The 25695-nt window shown below is 34.6% G+C and overlaps 2 protein-coding genes across 3 annotated transcripts; one reads left to right on the forward strand and one right to left on the reverse strand.

Annotated features, from left to right (window-relative positions):
* Nucleotides 1–2800: 2800 nt before the first annotated feature.
* On the forward strand, nt 2801–13177 carry LOC114285575 (mitochondrial hydrolase YKR070W). Of its 2 annotated transcripts, XM_028228618.2 has the most exons (13): nt 2801–3084; nt 3204–3310; nt 4382–4417; nt 5975–6048; nt 6302–6342; nt 8965–9036; nt 9161–9344; nt 9659–9754; nt 9863–9930; nt 11340–11538; nt 11641–11724; nt 12135–12187; nt 12821–13177. In XM_028228618.2, the coding sequence occupies exons 1-13, from the start codon at nt 2951–2953 to the stop codon at nt 12903–12905; spliced, it is 1233 nt and encodes a 410-aa protein (XP_028084419.2). In that variant the 5' UTR covers nt 2801–2950; the 3' UTR covers nt 12906–13177. The 2 variants fall into 2 exon arrangements, with proteins under 2 accessions (XP_028084419.2, XP_028084420.2); XM_028228619.2 differs by lacking the exon at nt 4382–4417.
* Nucleotides 13178–15471: 2294 nt separating this feature from the next.
* LOC114285574 (Polyketide synthase, enoylreductase family protein) lies at nt 15472–24493 on the reverse strand. The gene is made up of 10 exons (XM_028228614.2): nt 24175–24493; nt 23955–24052; nt 19573–19704; nt 19101–19244; nt 18886–18988; nt 17645–17744; nt 17418–17494; nt 17256–17334; nt 16694–16812; nt 15472–15999 (listed from the first exon to the last, which is right to left on the reverse strand). Exons 1-10 carry the CDS (start codon nt 24378–24380, stop codon nt 15906–15908), a joined length of 1152 nt encoding a protein of 383 aa, XP_028084415.2. The 5' UTR covers nt 24381–24493; the 3' UTR covers nt 15472–15905.
* Between the last annotated feature and the right edge of the window lie 1202 nt (nt 24494–25695).

A 25695-nucleotide genomic window follows, 5' to 3' on the forward strand; every position in this document is an offset into this window, starting at 1 on the left:
TCTTTTTTTTTTTTTTAAAAAAAATATCTTTAAATTCATGAATCAAACAGTCTTATGACTTGTAACACTTGCTTTTTTTATTTGGAAAGATAATTAAAAGTTACTTTTTGATTTTTTTTAATTTTTTTGTGAGAGGGAAGAACAGTTAAAAATTGAGAAATGACTTTTAACTCACATTGAGCCAAAATATCTTAGTGCATGTTTGGCAATTCACTGAAGCAGATTGAAGTGTTTCTTTTAATTATTATTATTTTTATATCCCTCTCTGGTAATGGTTACTTTGTTAAATCCCAAATGAATGGTATGGTACTTCACACTAGGCCATTTTGGTTGTAATTACTGTTCACCAAATTAGGGGAATGCCAGGTCGGTTTGGCAGTGCACGTTAAAAACCAAAAAATGTATTTGTACCACTGGCCTTGTGCCAAACTGGTATACTCTTCAACCTGTGGAGTTCAAGTCTCATATTGGCCGTGATTTCTTCTTTTTATGTGGGTTTCTTCTCTTATAAAAATGGTGAGATTTGTTTTTTTTATGTGAGTTTGGACTTAAAAAAGTCACATTTTTTGCGGAATTAGGCTAAGTTTGGGAAGTGTAAAAAAGGTTAAAAAGTCAAAAAGTTGCTCAAAAAGTTAAAAAGTTATCATTATTCACTAAAAGTCAAAAATTACGGCTGCACAACTCCCAATGCTAATTTTTTCCTACACACTAATTTATACAATTTTTTAATACATATTTTTTCATAAAAATTTAAAAAGTTAACCCAAACATTCATATTTTTTTTCTCAACTTTTTAGTCCAAAAAGACAAAAAGTGCACTTATTTAGGACACCTCAAACAACCCCTTATAGTCTTAAGTATTTTTTTTCTTGTGCTATATATATATATATATATAGGTTTGTCTAGGGCAAAAAGAATAAAAAAAATAAACAAAATGTGAAAAATCCAAAAAAAAAAAAATTGTTTTTTTGGTTTTTTGTATTTTTTAAAATTAAAATTTTATATTTTTTTAACCCATCTATTCGAATAAAACTTAAAAACTATAAAATATTTAATGTTTTTACTAAAAACTAAGAAATAACAAAAAAAATAACTTAAAAAAAAGTGAATATCAGACACCCTAATTGTATATATTGTAATATTAGTTACAATACAAAGTATTATTTATTTATGAGATAATTACCAAAAAAAAAAAAATTAAAGTTAGACCTTGTAAAAAATAAATCTTAAGTTTTTAGTTTTATCAATTTAAATTCTAATCTTTTAAAATGTTTTCAATCTAAACTATAAGCTTATTTTTGTTAAGCAAAATAACAAAAAAATGATATTAATCATTGAACTTAATATAAGTGTATATAAAATGTCTAAAATATTATTTTTGTTGACTTTAATGAGTAAAATATAATTTTTCTATCGATTTTAGTTAATAAAAATAGACAAATAATTAGTTTGAAAATAAATAAAAAAATTTTAAAAAATAAAATTTGTTTTATTATAAGGGTTAAATTCTATTTTTTTTTAATTACTCCTCTATTTATTAGTAAGAATTTGTTAATCAATACCTTACGCCAAAATGAGTGCTTTTAGACCCTCTCTAATATTTCATCAAATTTGAATTTGATGAAAAACCTGTTAAATCTGAATTCCTATTTCATCAAATCGATTTTAAATAAAAGGAGAGTTAAATTTTTCATTAAATTAAGGAACTTTTATCTTTTCATCAAATTTTATAGGTAGTTGTTAGATCAAATGTTCGTCCGAACATTCTCCCAAACAATTGAACTTCTTTTTATTATATCTAAATGTCAATTTTCACTTATGGCTGAACATTTGTTCGAATATCCTCCCGAACATCATCTTGAATAATCAAACTTATAATAAAATTTGATAAAAATCTTAACAAAAATGCTAGAGATTTTAAAATGCTAGAGATTTTAAAATTCTATCAAAATTTTTACTATGCCTCGCATAAATGTAAGACGCACATGATGTATATAAGACATTTCGTAAAAATTTTAATAGAACTTTGAAATTTTTAACCTTAAATTTTAAATTTATCATTAAAATGTATTATATCAATTAAATTTTTTTATCAAGTTTTTACTTGATAAAAAACGTTGAAAATGCTGTTATCGCGCTTGTTAAGTTAAGCAAACCCTTTATTATATGGGGATGCACCAATAAATTCCAAATTAATAACTTATGTACTGTTTAGTCCTAAAAGTTTTTTTATAGACTGAAAGGTCCCATTACAATGTTAATAACATCAGATACAATGTTAATAACATCAGAGTCATGTTACAAACATTAGATTTCAAACATCTAATGTTCATCAAATTTCAATAATGTTTGAAAATATAGGATGAAAAACATTTAATGTTCATCAGATTTCAATAAATTTTGAAATTATAGAATAAAACATCAGATCATTTACATCATTCACATCATATTGATGTAAAAATGAGACTAAATGAAATATAAGAAAACTTTTAGGATTAAATAGTTGAACGTTACATCATTCACGTCATGTTGAGGTAAATTTCCTTATTATGCCTACGTTTGGGAAGTGGGTTGGCTTTTTGACTTTTTGGCTTTTTTGGCTATTTTAGCCTGGGCTAAAAAGCTTGGTTTGGGAAGGACTTTTTGGCTTTTTGGCTTTTTTGAATTTTTTTGTGAGAGAAGAGTGTAATGATTATGGGTTGGATGTGATGTTTTGTTTTTTGTGGCTAAAATAGCCTATTTTGCCTTTTGTGACTAAAATAGCCAAAAAAGCCCCAAAATTTTCTTCCCAAACGTAGGCTATATATTTACACTTGTTTTGGTTTCTCAATCATTTTCCGCCTTCTCTCTCCCCGCCATTGAGTCGAAACGGAGTGCTAGACACACTAAAGACAATTGTGAGAGAGTTTAGAAGAGTGATTTGAAGATCCAAGGGGCGAAGAAGAAGGCGATGAGGTTCTCCCAAATCTTCGTGAAGGCTTCTTCTTCTTCTTCTCACAGCCGAAACAGATCAGATTCAGCTTCTTCGCTGCTGCTTTCCACTGCCTCACGTTCCTTCTCACACCTTCGCTCTCCATCCCAACGGTTCGTCCTCTTCGATCCAAATCCGTTCTCATCTTCATCTTCATCTTCATCTTCATTGTTAGATAATTACAGTAAATTATGATGTTCTTTTGTTTTTGCGTTGTGCGATTATTCATCAGGCCATCTTTCGGCATTGCTTTCGACATCGACGGCGTCATTCTTCGCGGCAATACTCCCATCGGAGGATCTCCTCAAGCTCTCGGAAGATTATATCACGATTCATTCGGTACATTTTGATTAACAACTTTCTTCAATAAATTCATGTACATATATATATATATATGTTGAAATTATGCAGAAGTTAAGGCAGAATAGGTTTTGCTTTGTGATTTCCGGACACTTTTAATTGTCTGTTTGGTTCCCGAGAAAATGTGAGGAAGCAATAAAGGATAATACGGAGACATCATAACTGTTTCTTTTTTTTTTACAGCAAGCAAACAGAATTGGACATTTATTAGTTGATATTCAATAATTTTAATAATCTCTAATAACTGATAATTTTTTGAAGAATCAACTATGTTCCAAAGTGATTACTTAATATTTCAATTATTCAATAATTACTAATTTTTCAAGAAAAATCTTTTTATGTTTTTAATTATTAGAATGGGAAATAAACATGTATATGAGTGTGTAATTAAAAACAATTACTATTAGCATCAGTTTTGTTACTATAAATAAAGTGAATGTTGTATTATTATAAACAACTTAGCCTTTAAAAGTACATATTTTTTCCCAGAAAAATTTATTACGGTTAATACAAGAAGTGCATGTTGTATTTTTAAGCTAACTTGCTTAACCATGAACAAGTTTTTCCTTTATTGAAAATAAAGAGGAAATTTAGTACTTAATAATTGTCAGGTCTACAATGTTTATTAGTTATTAGAGATTTGACTGTAGAGCGTAAATGTAATTTTACTCAATTTGAGTTTGGATACATTGTATTTGATTGCACATAATGGAGCAACAATGAGTTTTTAATGATGGAAAGAAACTCTTCTGTATATGACTGTAGTTTCAAAGCATTTCATGTAGGTAGTTATATCATAATTAACTTATTACTTGGTAATTAAATTGTTTTTGAAATTTATATTTATGACCAAAAAAAATATTAGAATCTTATGATCCTAAATCACAACTAATCAATGGTGCTTTATGTTGTATTTGTTTGTCAAAGTTTGCATATGTTGATCATGGTAACATGGTTCATATAGTCCTGTCAATTGATCACCAATCACTTAGTGGCAACTAGTTAATGGTTCTATCTCTTAATTAACTCTAAGCACTCTTGTTTTGTCAGGTACTTTGAAAGTTCCCTATGTTTTCTTGACAAATGGTGAGCCATTTGTCTCATCCTGTTGTTCCTTTGAAGTATTAATTGATATGACACAATTTTTCTGCATCGTTTTGTGTACTGATTTGTGTTGAGTTTCTCATGATTGGTAAGATAATCATAACATACTGGTTAGTGTATGCATGTTAAGTTTTCCCAATACCTTGTGCAAGGGAAGAGGATGGATAAACTATTTATGAACATCTAATATTGATTATGTTTATTAGAAATTAGAAGAGAATATTTCTTTCTGTCATTTGTTTCCCACGCACACAAAAACATGTGCACCACATATAACTGCACAAATTTGTCTTTTAATGATTTAAAGTTTAATCATTTACTTATAAACTTTCCACAAAAAATAAAAGAGCATGTTTCACTTTATGTTTTGGCAAAACAACATTTATACAAAGGTTTCTCTTGTTTTAATGGAAGTTAATTATTTAAGTTTTCCTGTGGGTCATTGATGTGATGCTTAGTAGCTATTTTTTTTTAAAGGAAAAAAAAGAAAAAAAAGGGGAAGTTTGAAAGATATTGAAGCGGTGCATTATTAAAAATTTTAATTTTTAGTCTCTATTTTTTATTTTTTATTTTTTTGTGCATTCAAATTATTGACCGGATTCTTAAATTTTACAAACTGTTACATGCTCATATCAATATGTTTGAGATTGCTGAACTTTTAGTAAAATACTTTACTAATTTTATATTCCATAACTTAAATATGAAGATATCATTTACTTAACAATTACTTCTAAAGAATGTGAAAGCACTATTACTACTAAAGGTTCATTACATTGGTCGAGTTCGGAGGGCTCAACAAGCGTCATCAAAGTGTCTGTAAAGTTTAGATATTATGAATTTAAATTATTAATTAAGACATGTCGAAAAAGGGTTGGAGACTCTTTTATGAGTGTCTATAGAGTGTCGTGCGACATGCTCTTCCATAGAAGTGTTAGTGCTTCTTAGATGAAAACATTTTACTAGTTATGGTTTCTGGCTTGTCCTCTGAATTTTTCCTATTTTATTGAAACTGATGTAGTTGCAATTATTCCTCAAGGGGTTAGTCTTGCAATCCCTGTCAATGTTAATTCATAGGGCACACCCCCCCCCCCCCCCCCCCCCCCCCACACACACACACACACACACACACACTCCTATCATAATCTGCAGCCGCTTCAAATATTTAGTATGAGCTTAAACTGCTGTCTTTTAAAAGGTTAAATAAGTATCTCCCCCCCCCCCCCCCCCCCCACACACACACACACACACACTCCTATCATAATCTGCAGCCGCTTCAAATATTCAGTATGAGCTTAAACTGCTGTCTTTTGTAACCCTAAAAAGTTAAATAAGCATATCCTGGCACATTGATTATTTTTGTTGATTGTACCATATTCCAAAACCTTTTGTAGGTATATTAGAATTTTTCTAGAGAATTATGCACTTATAGGATTGTGTAGGATTATTAAACTAGTCATTTCTGTTGTAAATTGGTAGAAATGACAAATTCACTATTTTTCTTTCTTTCTTTATTTTTAATTTCGCCCCCTACTTGATCAGGAGGTGGAGTCCCTGAATCTAAAAGAGCCTTTGAATTGAGCAAACTTTTGGGTGTCAATATTTTACCTTCACAGGTGCAGTTATGAAGTTCTCAAAGATAGTATGGTTGCTGATTTTATGCTCTTTTTTTTTTCTTTCTCGTCTCTCTTTTCCATTTTATTTGAACCATATCAAATTCCTTGTACATATGATTTACTGGACTGATAGGATTCAAACATATATCTATACCAAAACTCATAGAATGGATTTTTCTTCCTCTCTTCCCACATTCAAAGTTCCCAGCATCTTTTGTTTTACTATCCCATTTGACTGAATATTGGGATGCAGGTTATACAAGGCCATACACCTTTCAAACAGCTGGTAAAGAGGTACATATTTTAACTGAGGCCCTGTTTAGCAAGTTGGGTTTTAGCTTTTTTTGGCTGAAATTCACAAAAAGATAAAATAAGCTAAAATAGCCAATAAGACAAAATATCATATCAAACTCATAATCATTTCAATTTTTCTCTCACAAATACAACATCCAACTACAAAAAAATCCAACCATCTTTCCAAACACAAAAAGTTTATTTTACTAAAATAGCCAAAAACTAAAATAGCCTATTAAAATAGCCAACTTCCCAAACGAGGCCTGAGGTAATTCTGATTTAATCATGCAAACAAAATATAAAATATTCCTTACACAACTAGATATGACTAGAATGACTTGGCAAGAACATACTCATGCACTAGTTAAAAAAATTTAGGGTAAACTACCAATAGGTCCTAGTAGTTGGAAATTCCCATCAAGTCCTGTTGAAAATAAGTTCTAGTAAAATCGTCGCTAAAAATAATTTTTTGTGATATTTTTTGCACATGTCGTTAAAAATTGAAAATTGACAATTAGCAACTTTTTTTTTTTTGTCATGATTTTTATAAATTGTTGCTAAAAATTACAATTAGTGACATTTTTCTGTGACGAATTTTTCAAACTATCGTTAAAAGTTGAAAATTAATGACTTTTTGTGACTTTTTTTAAATTGTCGCAAAAACTTATAATTAGTGACATTTTTCGTGACAAAATTTTCAAACTGTCACTGAAAATTAACAATTAATGACGTGTTTTAGTAGTGTTTAATGAAAAACGTCATTAATTATCATAGGATCTATTGGACAATAAGTTCACTTATTAGGACCTACACGTAAGTCCCCTTAAAAGTTATGTGAAGTATCATCAAAAGTTTCAATATTTATCTGGCAGTGTTTTTGATATCCAAAAGGCATTGACTTTAGCAAGGTAGTTTAAAATAATCTAAATATTTCTTGTAGTGATGTTTCTAGCTAGTTGTACACGCAAGTCATTAATTATAATAGGACCTATTAGACAATAAGTCCACTTATTAGGACCTACACGTAAGTCCTTCTAAAAATTATGTGAAGTATCATCAAAAGTTTCAATATTTATCTGGCAGTGTTTTTGATATCTGAAAGGCATTGACTTTTGCATGGTATTTTAAAATAATCTAAATATTTGTTGACACGTTATTTGTTTATCAACACAATAATAACATCGGTTGACAATTTGCAAGTTGCTATGCTAATTCTAATAACTTGGTTTTTTTTTTAGCCATGCAATTTGCTATGCTAATTCTCTTAAACGAGCAACATTGCAATGAATGTCAACTTGGATACAAAACTGATATGGAAGTGCTGGTTCTTGTAGTAATGTTTCTAGCTGGTCGTACCAAGGACCTAAGAGTTCTTTAGGAGTCTTATGGGTACGTGGAGGGCTCTCCTCTTTTGCTAGCCCATTATCAATACCACCAGCTAAGATAGAGTGGGCTGCCATAGTGAGCTCACTTATTAGTTTGTCTGAAATTTAATATCATCTTGTGGGTATTTGAACCCACATGATGATATTAAATTTCAGACAAACTAGTAAGTCTTGGGGCCACCACTTTGTGCATTATGCCAAAGGTTAGGTGTGTACTCAATCTTTCCTCTCCCAAACACACATTAATATGTACTAATTGGGCATTGTTTTTTTGTGGGTTCAGATACAGCCCAAGTCTTTGTCTTTACAGTTGGGCCACAAGCAGTGGTAGAGTATGGATTTTAGTTATTGGGCCAGATCATCTTGGAACACAAAGTTTAGTTTGGTTAAAAAAAAAAATTAGATCAATATTTCAAAACTACTCCAATATCATACATGTCACTAAAAAAAATGATCTCAACATTAAAATCTATAGAACTCTCAAGTGATATAAAATGGAAGGAAAAAAATGTCAATTAAACACACGAAAGATGTTTTTTTTTAAAGTTATTTGTGAATCAAATAAGGAGCCAATCTTTGTCAATATTCTAACTAATGGTAGGTTCAGTTTGTTGGAAGAAGAATAAGAAAAATTTAAAGCGCATATCTATAATTTTAAAGGGAAAAAATGAAAATATTTTCAAAACCTAAGGTAAAAATGTAATTTCCCAAAAGTTGAGGGGCACCCCTCCTGGTTCCTTCATTAGCTCCACCTCTGGCCACAAGGTTGTATGGCCACCAAATTAGTACCCTCCATATGCATGTGATGTATTGGTTCCATGCGTAGTTATCTCTTAAAGTCTGTGTGTGTGTGTGTGTGATGTTTGATGCATCATTTCCGAAGTGTGAGTGCCCTAGCACCTAGGTCTGATTTCTGAGGCCTTCAATCTCCTATGATCTTGTCTCTGTTCTTCTGTAACCTTTAATGTACCATTCTCTTAATTGTCCAGCCTTTGATTTGGTCCTTACTGTAGAGATCCTACTTCATGGGCACTAAAGAGGTTTTATTAGTGGATGTTGCTTATGTTGTTAGGTATCACACAATACCTCATGTGATAATGAAAGTTTATGTATTATGTGCATCAAAAAGGAAAAGAGTTAGGGTACCAAAAAAATAAAGTCCTAATAAAAAAATGGAATCTAGATCTGTGCTGTCTTGTGTCTCAACCCTCAATCAACTACAACCTTCATGTTACAGATTTGAGAATGATCTCATTATTGCCGTGGGAAAAGGAGAACCTGCTACAGTGATGTCTGAATATGGTTTCAAGTAAGGATTTAGCCTCTCATTGTATTGCTTTATCTCTGTTCGTGCATTCCGTTTACTAAACTCCCTGTCATGGTCTGCACTTGTACTTTTGGTTTGCTTGTGTACTTATTGATATTGTTTCCAGAAATGCTTTCTCAATAGATGAATATGCATCTTGCTTTGACAACATTGATCCTTTGGCACAATTTAAGAAGTGGACAACTGGACATGTTAATCAGAACAACACTATTAGAAGCACTGCTTGCACACAGAGGGTGCATGCAGCATTCATTGTGAGTGATTCTGTTGACTGGAGCAGGGACATTCAGGTTCTTCCTCAATCTTGGTCCATTTGATAATTTAAACCTCTAGCTATGCTTTTGTGTTTGTGTTACTTTGTGGTCAATGATGTCTATAAAACATTAGTTCAATACTGAACAAATAGTATGAAGACACTGGGAACTTTTTTTTTTGGGGGGCTTGGTGAGAGAAAAATACACTAAAAGCATATGGGTTCTATTCTTTTTGTTGCTGAATTTATCTGTTTATGTTTTGATTATAAATAATGGTATGTACATTCCGTCATTTGTTTTTGATAGTATTAAAGCTTTGAACCCCAAGTTGACAGATAAATGGTTTTTAGGTTCTCTGTGACATTTTAAGAACTGGCGGTTTTCCTGGTAGGGAAATTGCACACCAACCTTCTTTGTATTTTGCAAATGATGACCTTGAATACCAGGTTAGTTATGATGTTATCTTTTTCATCAGCCTTTGTTTCTGGGTTTTTTTTGTGAGTTAATGTCTTCTAAAATCTGATAATGTACTGATGAGGTGACATGATAGGTAGGCTGTATTTCCATCTGAACGACTAGGTATGGGTGCTTTCAGAATTGCATTAGAATCCATCTTCAACAGGTAAAGGTAGAAAATTTTCTTTTATAGAGTCGGTTATAATATCTGATAAATTAATATTATGGACGACTCTCAAGATTGTTGTTTCAATAAAAAAAGACTATGAAACTTGTTTAAACTCTCTGCTTTAGCCATAACCATGAAATGACATGAATAAAATGATGACAACCCCCTTAGAATGCGTTTCAGAACCAAGAATGTAAAATTATTGCTTGGTGTTGATTTGAGAAAAACAAAAACTAATTATAAAATTATGTTTTATATCCCAAAAGAATGGGAGAAAAACTAATTATAAAATTATTGCTTGGTGTTGATGCAGCTTGTAGATTTGTCAGATTATGTCTTTTTATTTTGCCAAAAGAATGGGAGAAAAACAAAAACTAATTATAAAATTATTGCTTGGTGTTGATGCAACTTGTAGATTGATCAGATTACATCTTTTTATTTTGCCTTTTCTAGGGAAAATTACATGAGCATTCCCTAACAGCATTCCCTAGCTATGACTTCGTCTGCCAATTGTTCCAGTAGTGAGATTAACAAAGAATGAACATGTGTGTGCAAATTTATAAACTGAAATATAATGAATTTTCCCTTGTTTGTCTCATTCAAAAAGTCAATAGGAAGACGTGCTCATGGATTGTTTTTTGAGGAGGACAGTGGCTCCTTTTTTTCTCTAAATATGCTTCCACTTTCACTTTATGTTCACGCCACCAGGGTTCCATCTCTCTCGCTCTCTTTCTTCTAAATGTATGGTTTGTATGTCTAAATATAGAGAAATATACATTTATATGACAAAATAGATTGATAGTATTGGTTGCTGGGTGATGGTTGGATTGGGTGTTGGAGATTGAGTTGTGATGACACTCTCATGGGATTGAGGTTATGTATACATGGTGAACTATATATGTTTATACATGTATAGGAATTCCTATATATATATGAGATAGTGCAGTAGTGGTATGGCAGTGTGGTGGGGTGCAAGGAGGTATGGTGGTGACTGGCAATATATATTTAAGGCTTTGTTAGAGAGATATGGTAAAAAATGATAGAGAAAGACGGAGGGCACATGTTGGGTCTTGTACCATTGCCCAGTACTAGTCCTCAATAGTCTAGGGTGCTCGGAGGAGCAGACGTAACCTTTGGCTACAAAGTGATTTCTCTCAGACTTGTATTTTTGTGCTTGGCAGTCTGAGGCATTCTAATTTTGCACCAAGCAATGGCCCCTAGAAGAAAGGTAAAAAAAAAAGTTAGGAATATTTATCTAGTTAGGGAGAAACGACTGATATGGCTGTTACTCTGAATTTAAAGGGGTTCCTCATTCTCTGTTATTTTGATTTATAAATGTGTCTCATATTTGAATCTAGTCCTGGGCATGTCATGCACAATTCTAATACACTGATTTTCCCGTGCAGCATTCACCCTAATGCTCTCGAATATACATCTTTCGGGAAGCCAAATCCTTCTGTATTCAGGAATGCTGAAACTGTACTGATGGAAACCGTGCCTTCTTCATATCAGTCAGCAAATCATGTAACTGGTGGAAATCATGTTTTTAGAACCCTGTACATGATAGGAGATAATCCTTCAGTTGACATCAAAGGTGCAAAGCAGGTTGGTATCTCTAGAATGAATGAAAAATTATTTGTTTACTGCTTCATTTACATAAAGATATTTGAGGGTTTTTTGGAATGGAGTTCATGTTTTGCATTTCAGGCTGGACATCCTTGGTTTTCCATTCTGACAAGGACCGGGGTTTTTAAGGGAAAGAAAAATCATGCTGAGCATCCAGCGGATCTGGTTGGTGAACTAACCCTATATATTTGCTCTAATTTCAGTTTTAAGTTCCATTTCTCCTTAGAAACCATAATATTGTTACTTAGTACATTTGCTTCCCAAACATGAATCACTTTATTTGGTTTAGTTTTCAAAATTTGTTTTTGTTTTTTTTTCTGCTGCAAAAAATAGAAACTAGTTTGACGAAAATAAACATAAAAAAGATATTTTTATTATTTTTTTCCTCATAAAAAAAGAGAACCATATGAAAATGATTCTTTTTTTTTATATTTTATTTCATGTTATTTACCAAACTAGTTTTTAGTTTTTTGAAAAAGGAAAAATAAAAAAACAAAACAGATTGGGCATGGTACTTTTTAGCTAAAGTTCATTTATTTATTTACAAGCTAAAGTTGCATATGTTGCCTGTGCAGGTTGTTGACACTGTTGAAGAGGCAGTGGACTATATCTTCAGAAAGGAGGGCATGTAAATTTACTCTTTTCTTTTCTTTTTCCTTTTTCCTACTTTTGGTCACACGGGTTGGAGGAGTTAATTATTTGGTGTACAAGAGAGAATAGTCGGGAATAATTCCCATTCTACCAAATAAAGGTGAACTAGCAAGCATTTGTTTGAGTCATTGGACTGCAAATTTAGCTTAAGATCACAGTGTGCATCACGTTTTTGTCGCTAATAGAACATAAGTAATTCGCAATTAATGATTTATTTTATTATTATTATTATTATATTTTATCAAAAGTTTATTTTTCCTTCTTCCTTTTATAGGAAACTGAAAGTGGAACACCCATAAGTTCAATTTCTTAGTTAAACCTCAATTGAAATATACTAATATATCCAAATTAGTCAAACACCCAACTTATTTATGAGAAAATTAGTCTAAGGTCCTTCTCTCATTTTTAGTAATGAGAGAGATTCACAATATTATTTTGTGATGTCTAAAATCTCTCTCACCTCCATATATCTCATCTATCCAATCTGAGTTCAGCTTCACATTTCTCCACGCCAACTTCCAAAACATCTCTCTCTCTCTCTCTCTCTACACACATAAATACACTTGTTTTGCTCATTTTCCTCGGCAAAGAATTGGTTCCGTGTCGGCAGTTCTGGAGGCAAGCAAAGACAGTTGCTCAGCGACGGACCTGAATTCTCCTCCAGTGAGAATAATGGCTCTTGTCGGAGATGGTAGCGTCTGCCCTCTGTTATCCGCAACATGGCTCAAAGTCATGGTCCACACAGTAAGGATCGTAGAGCAAAGCAATTCCAATTTCATATTATTATTGTTGTTTTTGTCAATTTCGACGAGAGTTTGTTTCGTGTCGACTTTGGATTTTGATTTATTTGACTTGTTAGCTGATGAACCTTTATGAAATGTGGAGATTATTACAACAAATAATGCCTAAAAATACTTGTAAAATTCTAAAGATGCAAATTTGAAAAAATTTCTCTGGTTTGGTTAAATTTTTTTTCTTTAGTTTAAAATTGTGAATAAACATAGAGAAATTTGTGGTTTGGTTAAAATTTCTCTAGTTTGGTTAAAATAATTTTCTCTGGTTTAAAATCATTGTGCTGAAATTTTTTTGGTTTGGTTAAAACAATTTTTTTTTGGCTTAAAATTGTGAACAAATGCAGAGAAATTTGAGAACAAAGATGTTTGGTTCATTTTGTAGAACTAATTTTTTGAATTTTTTTTTGAAAAATTAGTAATTAGTTTGAGGTTCTTTCTCTTGTTAATGTTGAAGTTCTTTCTTTGGAAAGTCCAGAATTTCTCTAGAGAGTGAGAAGTCTAGAAAAATTTTAAGAATTTCTCTAGACCGATTTTCTCTGGAAAGTCTAGAGAAATTCTTTAGATCGAATTTTCTCTGAATTAATGTTGAGAGACCTTAGATATTATGAAAATATTGAATGCCTTTTATTCTATAAAATTTTAATATCAGGGATTCTACAAAAAAAATCCCTTTTATATTGTTTAGCTTTAGAAAAATATTTCATTTACACAATTTTCTCATCAACAATCTTCACAAATGAGGTGGCAAGACATAATACAAGTTTTATACCAATTGGAGTGTGAAATTTTGCTTGCCACCTCATTTGTTGGGGAGGAAAATTGTGTGGATGTAGGATTGTTGTTAACTTTATTATGAACATAAATTATGTATTACTACTAGTTAGGTTAAAAAAGTCACTCAAATCATTAAACTGATTTTTATTTTTATTTGTATGAAATATAAAAAAAAAAAATTATACTAATAATTTGTTTAGAAAGTGATTTATTTAGTGATTTTTTTTTAAAATTAAAATGAGGTGAAAAAAATTAAACTGATTTGGAATGATTTTTTGACTTTTTTATAAATTAAAAAAGAAGAAGAAGAAGAAAGTACAAGAAGTATGAAGAATAGGAACAATTTTTTGACTTTTTAACTATATTAGTCACTTTCCAAACACTCTAAATAATATCCTAGTCATATAGGGAACTTACTTTTGTTTATGGATGAACTAGGAAATAAAATATAGGGTAAACTATCAACTAGTCTCATTAAGTGAATTTAAATACCAACAAATCCTTTTGACTCTTTCAATGCACTAATAAATCTTACGTTGCCTATGTTGCCCTCGTTAAAATATTATCAAACAAGTTCTTTTATCTTTCTCTCACTCTTGCAAATCCTTTCATATTCTCCTCTCTCTCTCTCTCTCCATTGTATCTCTAAAACCTTTACACTACCATAGTTCATTATTACCACTACTACTGCCGTCGCTGTCATCTAGCCATCATGACCACTGCCATCGTCATTATCCAACCATCACCACCATCGCAATTGTCATCTTCTACTCGCTACTATCGTTGTCCATTTGCTACCGCCATCGATCGACACTCGAAATCCACCATCGTTGTTCACCAACGGCATCAACCATCACTGACCTACATCCTATGTCTCCGATCTCTACTCTATTGTTGCCGATCCACTGATCTAGTTTTTCAATAGTAAAATTGACTCCAAAATGTCTCCAAGCAACAATATTTTTTTAGATCTTACCCTTCACCCCCCTCTCTCTCTCTCTCTCTTTTTAAAAACATATATGTTGTTCAATGATACATTTATAAGTTGCTTGCTGTGTATATGTACAAGTGAGAAGAAGTATGAATGTAAATGTGAATTGAGTAAATGACGTCTATTTTTATTTTTATTCTATACAAATTAATTAGTGATAAATTTATCACTAAATGTATATTTAATTACCATTGTGGCTATGCTAGAATTTTTTTATTAATGCATTGAAAATTTATCATTGATTTTATTCAATATGCTGTGAATTGTTGTGGTGCTAAACTTTTGAGTGATAAATTTATTACTGATTTTGTTCAATATATTTGTTGTTGATAGATGTTATTTTTGTTGAAATAATTCAAAAAAATAGCCGGAAACTATCACCGAAGGGGGTCTCTGGCGCCTAAAGTGATTGCTAACTGAAGAGGAGAGAGTCATAATAATGTTGATAATAAGGATGAAGAAGGTGACAGAATAGTATTTAAGACATATTGATAGGTGAAAAAGAGTAAAACTTATAGGTAAATAAATCTGCTCGATAGAACTAGTCCGTAAGTGCTCCTAAAATATAAACTTGATACTGGGCAGCGCAGAGCTAGGCTTGGGAAACTATTTCAAAGTTTTGGGAAGAATTTTTTTTAGTTTTTTTTGGCTAAAATAACATTAGAAGACAAAATAGGCTAAAATAGTCAATAAGACAAAATGTCACATCAAACCCATAATCATTTCACTTTTTTTCTCATAAATATCTCATTCAATTACAAAAAAATCCAAATATCTTCCTAAACACAAAAATTTTAGCCTTCTAAAATAGTTTGTTAAAATAGCAACTTCTCAAACACCCACATTATGTAATATGGGCCCAGCTTGAATCCAACCCTGCCTGGTCCATGATACTGTTTCTCCCTCACAATGCCCTCACATATTCCAAAGGTCGCATCAGATAAATTTCCAGAATGAAAGGTAATAACAGGAAGACTCATTTTGGCTACAAAACTAGTATGGGTCTTCGCTCGGTGCAGTGAAAGGGGAAATACAGAGTACAATCCAGAGTTGAACAGAAAATGTTCGAATAAAAATCCAATATGTAACCAGAGATTTTGCAAGGGGTTACAATTTTCTTCTGTTCCGTGTCAGGACTAAAATTTGATCACTTGTTTAGGTTGACTCCCTAGTTTTCCAAGTGCCTTATCTAATGCTGTGTGGAAATCGCTGAAAGGAACTAGCTCCATCCTGCAAAGAGTGAGACCTTGTGAATATATATATATATATATAAACATTAATAAACGATGGGATGACAATAGAAGCACAATCTCACACAAAATCAATTAAACAAGTCAAGCAATTTATAATTTACTTTCACTACCCAAGCAAAGCACCCTGTTTTCAAGTTAAACCAATGTACAATCTCAAACCTCAACAAAATATTTGAAACCAGTTGCTGAAAATATGAAAAAGCCCTTTATAATCATTAGTGTCACCCAGTAGTGAGAACAATTTAAATTAAAAATTTTGACCTAGTAATCGCGACCCCCGGGGGAAAAAGAAGAAAAAAACAAAAGACCTAATAAACAATTCAGAAAAACTTAGACAACGCATTGGTGCTTTACTTGAAACTTCATAGTTACTATAAACAGATAACATGACTCAGAAAAACGCTACGCATGGAATACTGTCTCAAACAACTGCCGGTTTCAGAAAATGCAACACTGATGACAATTTTCAGTAGCTGATCATCCTGGTTTTACCCATTTGGGCAATAAGCCACATACCAGGTGAAAAACTAAAATGAACAGCATTTAAAAAAATAAAAAAAAAAAGTGGGTATTGACAATCTCCAGAATGCAGCTATCGTCACATGTAATATCCTTCTTTTCCCTCTGAAAGATAAAGGGGAAGCGAGAAAAAAAAAGAAACATAAACATACTCGTATGTTAATTTTCCCTCACGCACTAGGCTCAAAAGATAATCTATCAATTTTCTGCATTCCTTCGCTTTATCAGAAGTCATCCATTTCTGCAACCAGAATCCCCTCAAGGAAAGGTCCTACAAATATAGAAATTTGAAAAACGTTAACGGAAAACAATATCATTAGCTTGGCACTGAAAACACTATAGAAATATAGAAATTTCTCACTCGGCACTGCTTTGATATGCTTCAACCATTAGATCTGTGCATTAGTAAGTGGTGGATTCCACCACATCTATGCACAAGTTTTACACATACACTTAAGCATCATCTAAAATGATGAATCACGAATGTAAGACAATATCATAAAATAAATTACTTGTGTAACTCAACAGTGCTCAAAATGTAGCTTGCTATGGTATTAACATTTTCTAGTCACCTACCCAAATACACCCTGGTCTAATTTTAGCAATCCCCATCCTTCAACATCCCCATACAAGGTACATGTATCACAAACACAATTTTCTAATTGCCAAGAACCTGCTCTGCGAAATCAAGACATGAAAATTTCCATGACTTACCTTGAAAATAAAAGATGAGGTTGATACTGTAATAGGTTTTTTGGACATTCCACCATATGTTACCATAGTTCCTCCCTGCCTGAAAACAAAAATGCATGAATGTCCTATGAATCTAGAATTTACAACAAAATTATCTCAAGAATTTAGCATTGCATGTCTGACCTCAAGAATTTAAGAACCAATGAAGCAGCATTGCCCCCAACACAGTTGAATCCAAGAGCAGGTTCAGGTATGTTTGCCTATCAATACATGAGATCTGAGCATAAATAACAATAGTGAAACACAAATCGAATACGTAACATACTCTACAATAACACCAGACACATGAGACAAAATAAACATCTCCCTACTTTAGACATTATCAACTATGATAAGTTGATAAACGATACCAAGAGAGCTTTGACATTCTTCACTTCCAGTTGGCTCTCAGTATACACTTCATCTGCACCAAGTTTCTTGAGTTTTTCTTTTACTTTGTCTGATTCAGCCCTGTAATAAATACAGGCAATTTCTGTCATGATTTGCTCTACTGAAACCAGATTTATGTGTACAATTAATGGTAGATCTCCAGTCTGTTAAGAGATATATAGTCAAATATGCATCCTATGCCACTCAACTATATCGGGCATTTGTCAGCTTGCGAAAATCACAAGGGATAGACCAATTTGATTTCAATTTCTACTTAGTGTTTACACTAAAATTCTTTCTGGGGAAGAACTTCCCTCGTCAAATCCCCACCCCCACCCAAAAAAAAAAAAAAAAATTGACGACCCCTAGTGGTTCTCAGTATAAGCCTCAATACAAAACAATTTCAGGAAGGCGAGTATATCCAGTGGGTTGCAAGGGCGGCAAAAGCAAAGTACAGGGTGATCACATATGTTGTTGTGAGAACCACTTAGCTTGCCATGTAGTTTTTAGCCATGTGTACACAATCAAAAATAAATAAATAAACAAAGCTTCACTTATAAGGAATCTAGAAAACTGTAATTGGTGATTCATCACAGAACACTCCAGTATGCATACAGCCGTGTACTCCTAGACAAAATGCTAACATTAAGGAAGCATGAAACCAAAACGCATGCCAAAATCATTAAGAATACACCCAAACAGCATCCCAGAAAACAAAGGATTATGCGTGTCCACCTAAGGGTTCAAGGCATCTTATCAACAACAATAGAATAGTTAAAAAAACTGGCCTCTAAGCTTATGAGAAAAGAAAAATCTGAGGTTTGGGAAGGGCATGTGGGATATGTTATCAATCCTTTTAGTTTGTAACAGCTTCTAGCAAAATGCAAAAAAGCAAAAAAGCAAAAATAAAATAACCAGAAGGCCAAGAGTAATTAGAATAGGTCACCTGGCTTTAAACTTTAACTTGTCAGACAAAACAAAAACAGATTTCAAGAATATTATGAAAGTTATTCCATTATGTTTTCTACTATGATAAAAGCATATTAACCAAATTTCAAGAAAAACGTAGACCTTAACAAGAGACAACAAACACATGCATACAGACAAGAGCACACATAAATTCCATTTTATATATCTAAGCTTAAAAAGAGCATGTATTGATAAACCTAGATGACCATAAGCTCAAACTTTTGTAGTAACTAGTAAGCTACCCAATAAGCACCTGTCCCTTATTATATTGATGCTACGGATGCCTCGATTTCTAGCAAGCTGAATAATGCACTGCCCCACAATGCTTGTGGCCCCATTTTGCACAATAGCATCTCCTGTTGAAGTTCATATTCAGATTATTCAGGGGGAAAGCAAGGAAAAAAAAGAACAAAGAAAAAGAAAACAAGAGTAATAGTAGAAGGAAAGATTCAAAGGCAATGGCAGAACCTGATTTTAGACTGGCAAAGTCCTCAAGCATTAGTAGTGCAGTCAAAGGATTAACAGTAATTGTGGCAGCATATTCTATTGGTGTGTCTTTATCAATTTTGTGCCAGGCACTCTGATCTTTTATGACATATGTCTGCCATGTCCCTAAGCAGAGGGAAATTTTGTCATGCTCTATGATCAATAAAATCACGTATAACATGCCTTGATGCAAAATTTCTCACATGTGATTACGCCAAATGTGCGTGTGCTCTCTTACTTAATCATTTAGGCTAGTGACAAGAAAATTGAAGGCAACCGTAGTTCACAGCCCAATAATCATCCACTATCATGACCACAATAAACATTATAATTTGTAAAATTCCAAATATTTAAATTGCATTTAATGTAGAGAAGCAGAATAAGAAAGAGTAAAAAAAGAAATGAATGACTTTTTTTTGTAATGTCAAAATATAAACATTTGCAAAGAACGTACCAGAAGAAGGCGGAGATGGGATGACCCAATCGCCAGGAGAGATACCCTTAACGGCAGATCCTAAAGAGTGTACCTGTCCAACCCCCTCGTACCCTCCAACTGATGGCACTTGTGGCCTCACCGGGTATACGCCTACAATGCAATTACGATTTCATAAGCAGAGTTGCTCACTGCAAAAAATCAAGTGTGCATTTGGGTACATATACATACATATATACATCTACTATCTATTATATTATATAAAGCAAGCACACAACTCACTTGGTGTGAATGCCTATGTCATGCATTTTTTGATTTTTCAATTTTTTACCTCCCTCATCTACATTCAAATTCCTTCTTTCAGATGACGGTTACATCTATCATCTATTTCTACACACACATCACGCATTCTACATGTGGTTAGGTTCGTGTCTATGTATCTATGTATATGAATGTGCCTCTTCATTTGTATCATCCGATGATTGGCAGCTGAGAAACTGGCAAACTTGATTTTCTATGCTTCTCAAGAAGTAAAAACTCAACACAACAATGTCACAAAATAACAGTTATAGTTTCAGGATCATATAAATTGATAAACATTGATGTATAAAGAAAATTGTATTATTGATAGATGTATTGATTGATGTGTGTTATTGTGTAAATACAAGAGAATGAGCCCTCTCTCTTTATAGAGAGGAGAGGGAGACAATTGGAATCGAAAATATACATTAAAATAATACAAAGGCGTCTGTCAAAGCTGAAGATGGTAGTGGGTGAGCTCTTTACAGCTTACAAATGCCAGCCTACAAATGCACTATAGTGTATAGTATATTATATTGTTAACAGCCCCCCGCAAACTCAAGGAGGGTAGGAACTAACCAACTTGAGTTTGGAGAGAATAACCAAACAGAAAAATAAACTGATAAATAAAACAGGATAGGAGACACGGTATGGTCGTGTCAGACCGTTGTAGAAGACAGTTTATGGGGTCATGTCGGACCGTTGTAGCAGACAGTTTACGGGGTCATGTCGGACCGTTGTAGCAGACAGTTTACGGGGTCATGTCGGACCGATGTAGCAGCTGACCGGAATCAATGTCGGGACAGTTTACGGGGTCATGTCGGACCGTTGTAGAAGCTGACCGGAATCAATGTCGGGACAGTTTATGGGGTCATGTCGGACCGTTGTAGAAGCTGACCGGAATCAATGTCGGGACAGTTTATGGGGTCATGTCGGACCGTAGTAGAAGCTGACCGGAATCAATGTCGGGACAGTTTATGGGGTCATGTCGGACCGTTGTAGAAGCTTGTGGTGGTGCACCAAGGGGGCGACTTAGGGAGTGCGCCATGGGGTGGCTTGGGTGGTTCGCAGGGTGTGTAACTGTGCTCACCATGATATATGTATAACCCCCCCTCAAACTCAAATAGGTGTGAAGATAGAAACCTATTTGAGGTTGAAACAAAGGGATTGATAAAGCTGACCGGTGTAGAAGACACTGTATGAGTGTGTAGATAGGCTGCCCAAAAAATATACATGTAGATATATATCGAGCCCTCAAAAGTCGTGCCCTCAAAAGGTGTGCCCAATCTGTCAAAAGGCGTGCCATCAAAAGGCGTGCCCGATGCATCAAAAGGCGTGCCAGATATGATGGCGAGGCACGTGAGTGCTTTGGCTGGCGTGCCCGTTTGTCTGGCGTCGAGAGGCGCGCGATGCGCGTGGCTGCCTCGGCTATTTAACCAAGACAGAGCCTGAGGCCGAGGCAGAAGCAAGAAACCTGCGAAATCCTCTGTAAAACTCTTCGTTGTGCTGAGAGAGAGAGGCTGTAACACTGTTGTGCTGAGAGAGAGAGTCTGTAACACTCTGTTGCGAGAGAAAATGGCTTCGTCGTCCCGTGGTCTGCTGACTCTCTTTCCCGACCTCAACGAGTCAACAAGAGAGATAACGGGTGCGGTGTCCCGTGAACCTCAACCAAACACCACTGGGTTTGCTCCGTTGAACTTTCCGATGCAGTCGGTGGAGCAAAAAATGGCAGTGCAAATGGATGTGGAGGCGAATCAGTATACTTTAAAGGCATGTGTGGAGTCCATGACGGCGGTCACAAACTTGTCGCACCGGCTGCAGAGTAGGACAAATGAGGTGCAGCAATTAAACTCCCAGCTGGCTCTGCTCCAACGCATGTATAAGGATGCGCGAGCAGAGATAAGCGTGCTAAGGGCAGAAAACAAGGAGCTGAAGCGGAAGGCTACCGTGATGTTCCGATTTGGAGGGCCGCCATATGATGCAGTGGAGGAGCAGGGAGTAGTGATCGTGCCCAGTGGAGTGGGAAACACGGAGGCAACACCGGCAAGGGCCGCCCAGGACGGAGGCAAGAAGAAGAGACCGGCTGCAGAGTAGAGAAGAAAAATCCCGCCTGTGGATGTGGTTGTTGGGGTTGTGTGTGTTGGGTTGTTGTTTTTTTTTTTTTTTTTTTTTTTTTTGATGTAAAATGGTGATCGGGGTGAGCCCCGACATGAATAAAATATGGACTGTTATGCAAATTTGGAAATGTTTGATAGATAAAGATGAAGAAAAATAATAAAGGTAGGAGTGGGAACAGGGCGAATCAAGAGCACCACTGAAGCTGGATAATAAAAAAATAAAGTTAGAATAAAAAATAAAGTTTGGATGGTGGATGAGTTTTTTTTTTTTTTTTTTTTTTTTTTTTGAAAGAATAATAATAATAAAAATGTATTAAGGGGGAAGAGGCAATTCCCGTCGGTGTGTGGGATTTTTTTTTTTTTTTTTTTTTTTTTGTTGTAATAAAAATAATAAGGATAATAATAATATATTAATGACAAAAGCATGTGCCTGGAGTTGGAAAGTAAAAAAAAAAAAAAAATGAGAGAGAGAGTGTGTGAGGTACATGATGATTTGGGTCCAGGAAGAGAGAGTGTGAGATCATTTTGTGGCTCGGTGGGGAGAGAACAGTGTAGAATAAAAAAGTGTATAGAAAATGGGGGGAAGTGGGTTGAATAAAAAAAAAGAATGGTGAGGTGGAAAGGGGAAAGAGGAGAGAGATGAAAGTGCATGGGTGGAAAAATGATGTTTTTTTTTTTTTTTTTTTTTTAATACAATATATATTCCTCTCTGGGTGTTCAATTCGGTGGAGAATTATTATGTTAGAGGGAGAGTGAGTTGGTGGGCTATGCACCGAGAGAATGAAAAAGGAATAAAAAAATGGGTTATGTGTAATGGGGTATAATGAGTGGGAGGATGGGTTTGTCAATTATGATGTCTCTTCTAAATGCTCTGGACTCTGAATCTCTCTGCCTTTATTCACCTGTTTGAGCCACTAGAGAGAGAGAGAGAGAGAGAGAGGGAAAGAAAATCTGGGTTTGTTTGTTAACTCAGAAAGAAGGCCAAGGAAGGGGGTGGACAAAGGTAGAAAGCGATGGGAGCAAGATCGGCTCCCCCATGGCTCTGCGTGACGTGCTGCGGAGATCGTCGAAGTTGACGGCTCAGGCGGCTGTTGAGAGGGGGATCATCGAGTCGGACCCTGATCCTTGACTACTGGTCCTTGGTTGGACTTGTTGATGGCGCTTTGGACTCTGTGTTCGGAGAGGTTGGTTCCGTCCTTAAAAAATAAATGTAAAATGTGGAGTTGTTGCGTAGTTGTGGGGTGAAATTGAACTGTGTAGCGCGTTACAAGGCGGCGTCGGGGCCGAGGTCGGCGGCGGTGGCTGCCGCGATGGGCAAGAAGGCCGAGGAGGATTGATAGTTGGAGGAGAAGACGATGGTGGCTCGATGTCGCCATTGATGAACAAATATGTGTGAGGCAGAGAAGAGTTGAGCTATGGACTTTGTGGCAGCGGAGGGAAGGTATGTGTAGAGGTCCGGCGGGCGGCCAAGACGAGGCTGCCGCCCGCCGGTGAAACAGAATGACCAGGTTCTTAACCTTGCTCTGATACCATGATAAACATTGATGTATAAAGAAAATTGTATTATTGATAGATGTATTGATTGATGTGTGTTATTGTGTAAATACAAGAGAATGAGCCCTCTCTCTTTATAGAGAGGAGAGGGAGACAATTGGAATCGAAAATATACATTAAAATAATACAAAGGCGTCTGTCAAAGCTGAAGATGGTAGTGGGTGAGCTCTTTACAGCTTACAAATGCCAGCCTACAAATGCACTATAGTGTATAGTATATTATATTGTTAACATAAATAAATCACGTTTCTTTCCTAATGCACGAAAAAACTGAAATCCAAAATCAAAATTCCCTGCTTCAAACATTTTCTTAGCAACCAAACATTGCCTAATTCAAATCTTCAATTCTCATCAAAACAACAGCAATAGAACAAAGCCAAACAAGACAAAATTTACACATATAAAGTGAAATAGATAAAGCAGAAGTGAGACCTTCGATTCGGTTAATATCAGAGGGATTGATAGGAGCAGCGAGCATTTTAACGCACACATCGGTTTCTTTGAGCTCAACTGGTGGAACCTCAACTACTCTGCACATAATTTAACAAAGTAGAGACATTAAGTAGTTTTAGTGTTGACAATTAGAGAGTGATTTGTGAAACATGAAGAGCCATAGAGAGAGAGAGAGAGAGAGAGAGAGAGAGAGATGGACCTGGTGACGGTGTCGGGAGGTCCGTGGTGGTCGTAGAGGACAGCCGTGGAGGGCGGCGACATGATGGCGGAGAAAGGTCGGATGGAGAAGGCATGGTGAGGAGTACGGTGGCGGAGAAGAGAATGAGAGTGGTTGCAGAGCGATGATGATGACATTATTGACCATCCATGTAGAGCTTTTAGGGCTACTAACCTCACCGACGCCATTCCCAATTCGATCCAACCTTTTTTCTTCTCTGTCTCTCTCTCTCTCTCTAACCTGCTGAAACAGAAATCAACCGAATTTTCCCGATATACGTCTCCTTTCTGTTCCCCTTCTCTTCGGTCCGTTTTGGTCTCATATTAGGGAAAAATTGGGCCATTTTGTGAACATATTAAAAAGTCAATTTTTTTTTGACTTTTTAACTTTTTAAGTAAAAAAAGTCAGTTTTTTTATCCAAAACAAATTAGGTCAAGTTTGATAATTTAAAAAAAAGTTAAAAAGTCAAAAAATTATCACCATTCATCAAAAGTCAAAAAGTACCGCTATACAATTCTCAATCTTAATTTTTCCTTACACACTAATTTATATAATTTTTTAATAAATATTTTTTCATAAAAAATCTAAAAGTTAACCCAAACAATCATATTTTTTCCTCAACTTCTTAGTCCAAAAAGTCAAAAAGTACACTTATTTAGGACATCCCAAACAATTCTTAATTTTTTGCCAATAAAGTTACCAAAAAAATCAAAATATAAAAAAATCAACTTTTTACCAACTTTTCAAAACACACAGCTCCGTCCCATATAATTTATATTTTATAAATATAATATATATATATATATCTATATAATATAGCAAGAAAGTTTTTGAAAATATACAAAATGTATCACACATACATTTTATTTGAATGGCTCAGATCAATTCTTTTAAATGCCAATGGTTGAGATGACTTTCATTCCCGCCCAAACATTTGTTCCCCTCAGCCTTCCACCTACCCACGTCTCCTCCCCCATTCCCTCTCTTCTCTCTCTCTCTCTCTCCCCCTTTGTTCTTCTTCTTGAACAGAACCTTTTCCCTCTCTCTATCTCTCCCCTCAACTTTCCTCTGTTGCTCCTATCTCTTTCATACTTTCAAACGCTACTCTCTCTCCTACACTCATCGCGACCACCAACCACTGACCACCTCTCCTTGCAACGACCACCGCCATTGCAACACCGACAACTGTTCACTTTTATTACCTTTGGAATGCAGATATTCCTCTGTTTTTTTTATTCTCAGTGTTTTATTTTCTCACGTTCAAAAAGCCCTAACTGCAAGAGACAGAGAGAGAGGAGGTGAAAATCGAAGCCGTGGGTGGAGTTTTTGGAGACTTCGTCGGAGACTTCGAACAGCAGGGGATTTTGTTTTCCATGCCATGTGTTCCTGCAGCAAACATGGGATTTCTCGGCGTTGTTGCTGTAAGAAAATTGAAGGTCGATCACGTCTGCTGGAAAAGAAATCTGCAAAGTGTGCCGAGTATAACTTCTAGATCATCTGGCT

Source organism: Camellia sinensis, chromosome 3, assembly GCF_055761805.1.
Source record: "Camellia sinensis isolate YWXY chromosome 3, ASM5576180v1, whole genome shotgun sequence".
Classification (NCBI taxonomy): Eukaryota; Viridiplantae; Streptophyta; class Magnoliopsida; order Ericales; family Theaceae; genus Camellia; species Camellia sinensis.

Bases quoted from the DNA above. Each gene is read 5' to 3' on its own strand.
- LOC114285575 (XM_028228618.2), top strand. From the start codon at position 2,951: ATGAGGTTCTCCCAAATCTTCGTGAAGGCTTCTTCTTCTTCTTCTCAC. The intron at 3,311-4,381 runs GTACATTTTGAT...TTGTTTTGTCAG, and splicing joins ATTATATCACGATTCATTCG to GTACTTTGAAAGTTCCCTAT. The intron at 4,418-5,974 runs GTGAGCCATTTG...CTACTTGATCAG, and splicing joins CTATGTTTTCTTGACAAATG to GAGGTGGAGTCCCTGAATCT.
- LOC114285574 (XM_028228614.2), bottom strand. From the start codon at position 24,380: ATGGCGTCGGTGAGGTTAGTAGCCCTAAAAGCTCTACATGGATGGTCA. The intron at 24,053-24,174 runs GTCCATCTCTCT...AATTATGTGCAG, and splicing joins CCTCCCGACACCGTCACCAG to AGTAGTTGAGGTTCCACCAG. The intron at 19,705-23,954 runs GTCTCACTTCTG...ATTGCATTGTAG, and splicing joins TGATATTAACCGAATCGAAG to GCGTATACCCGGTGAGGCCA.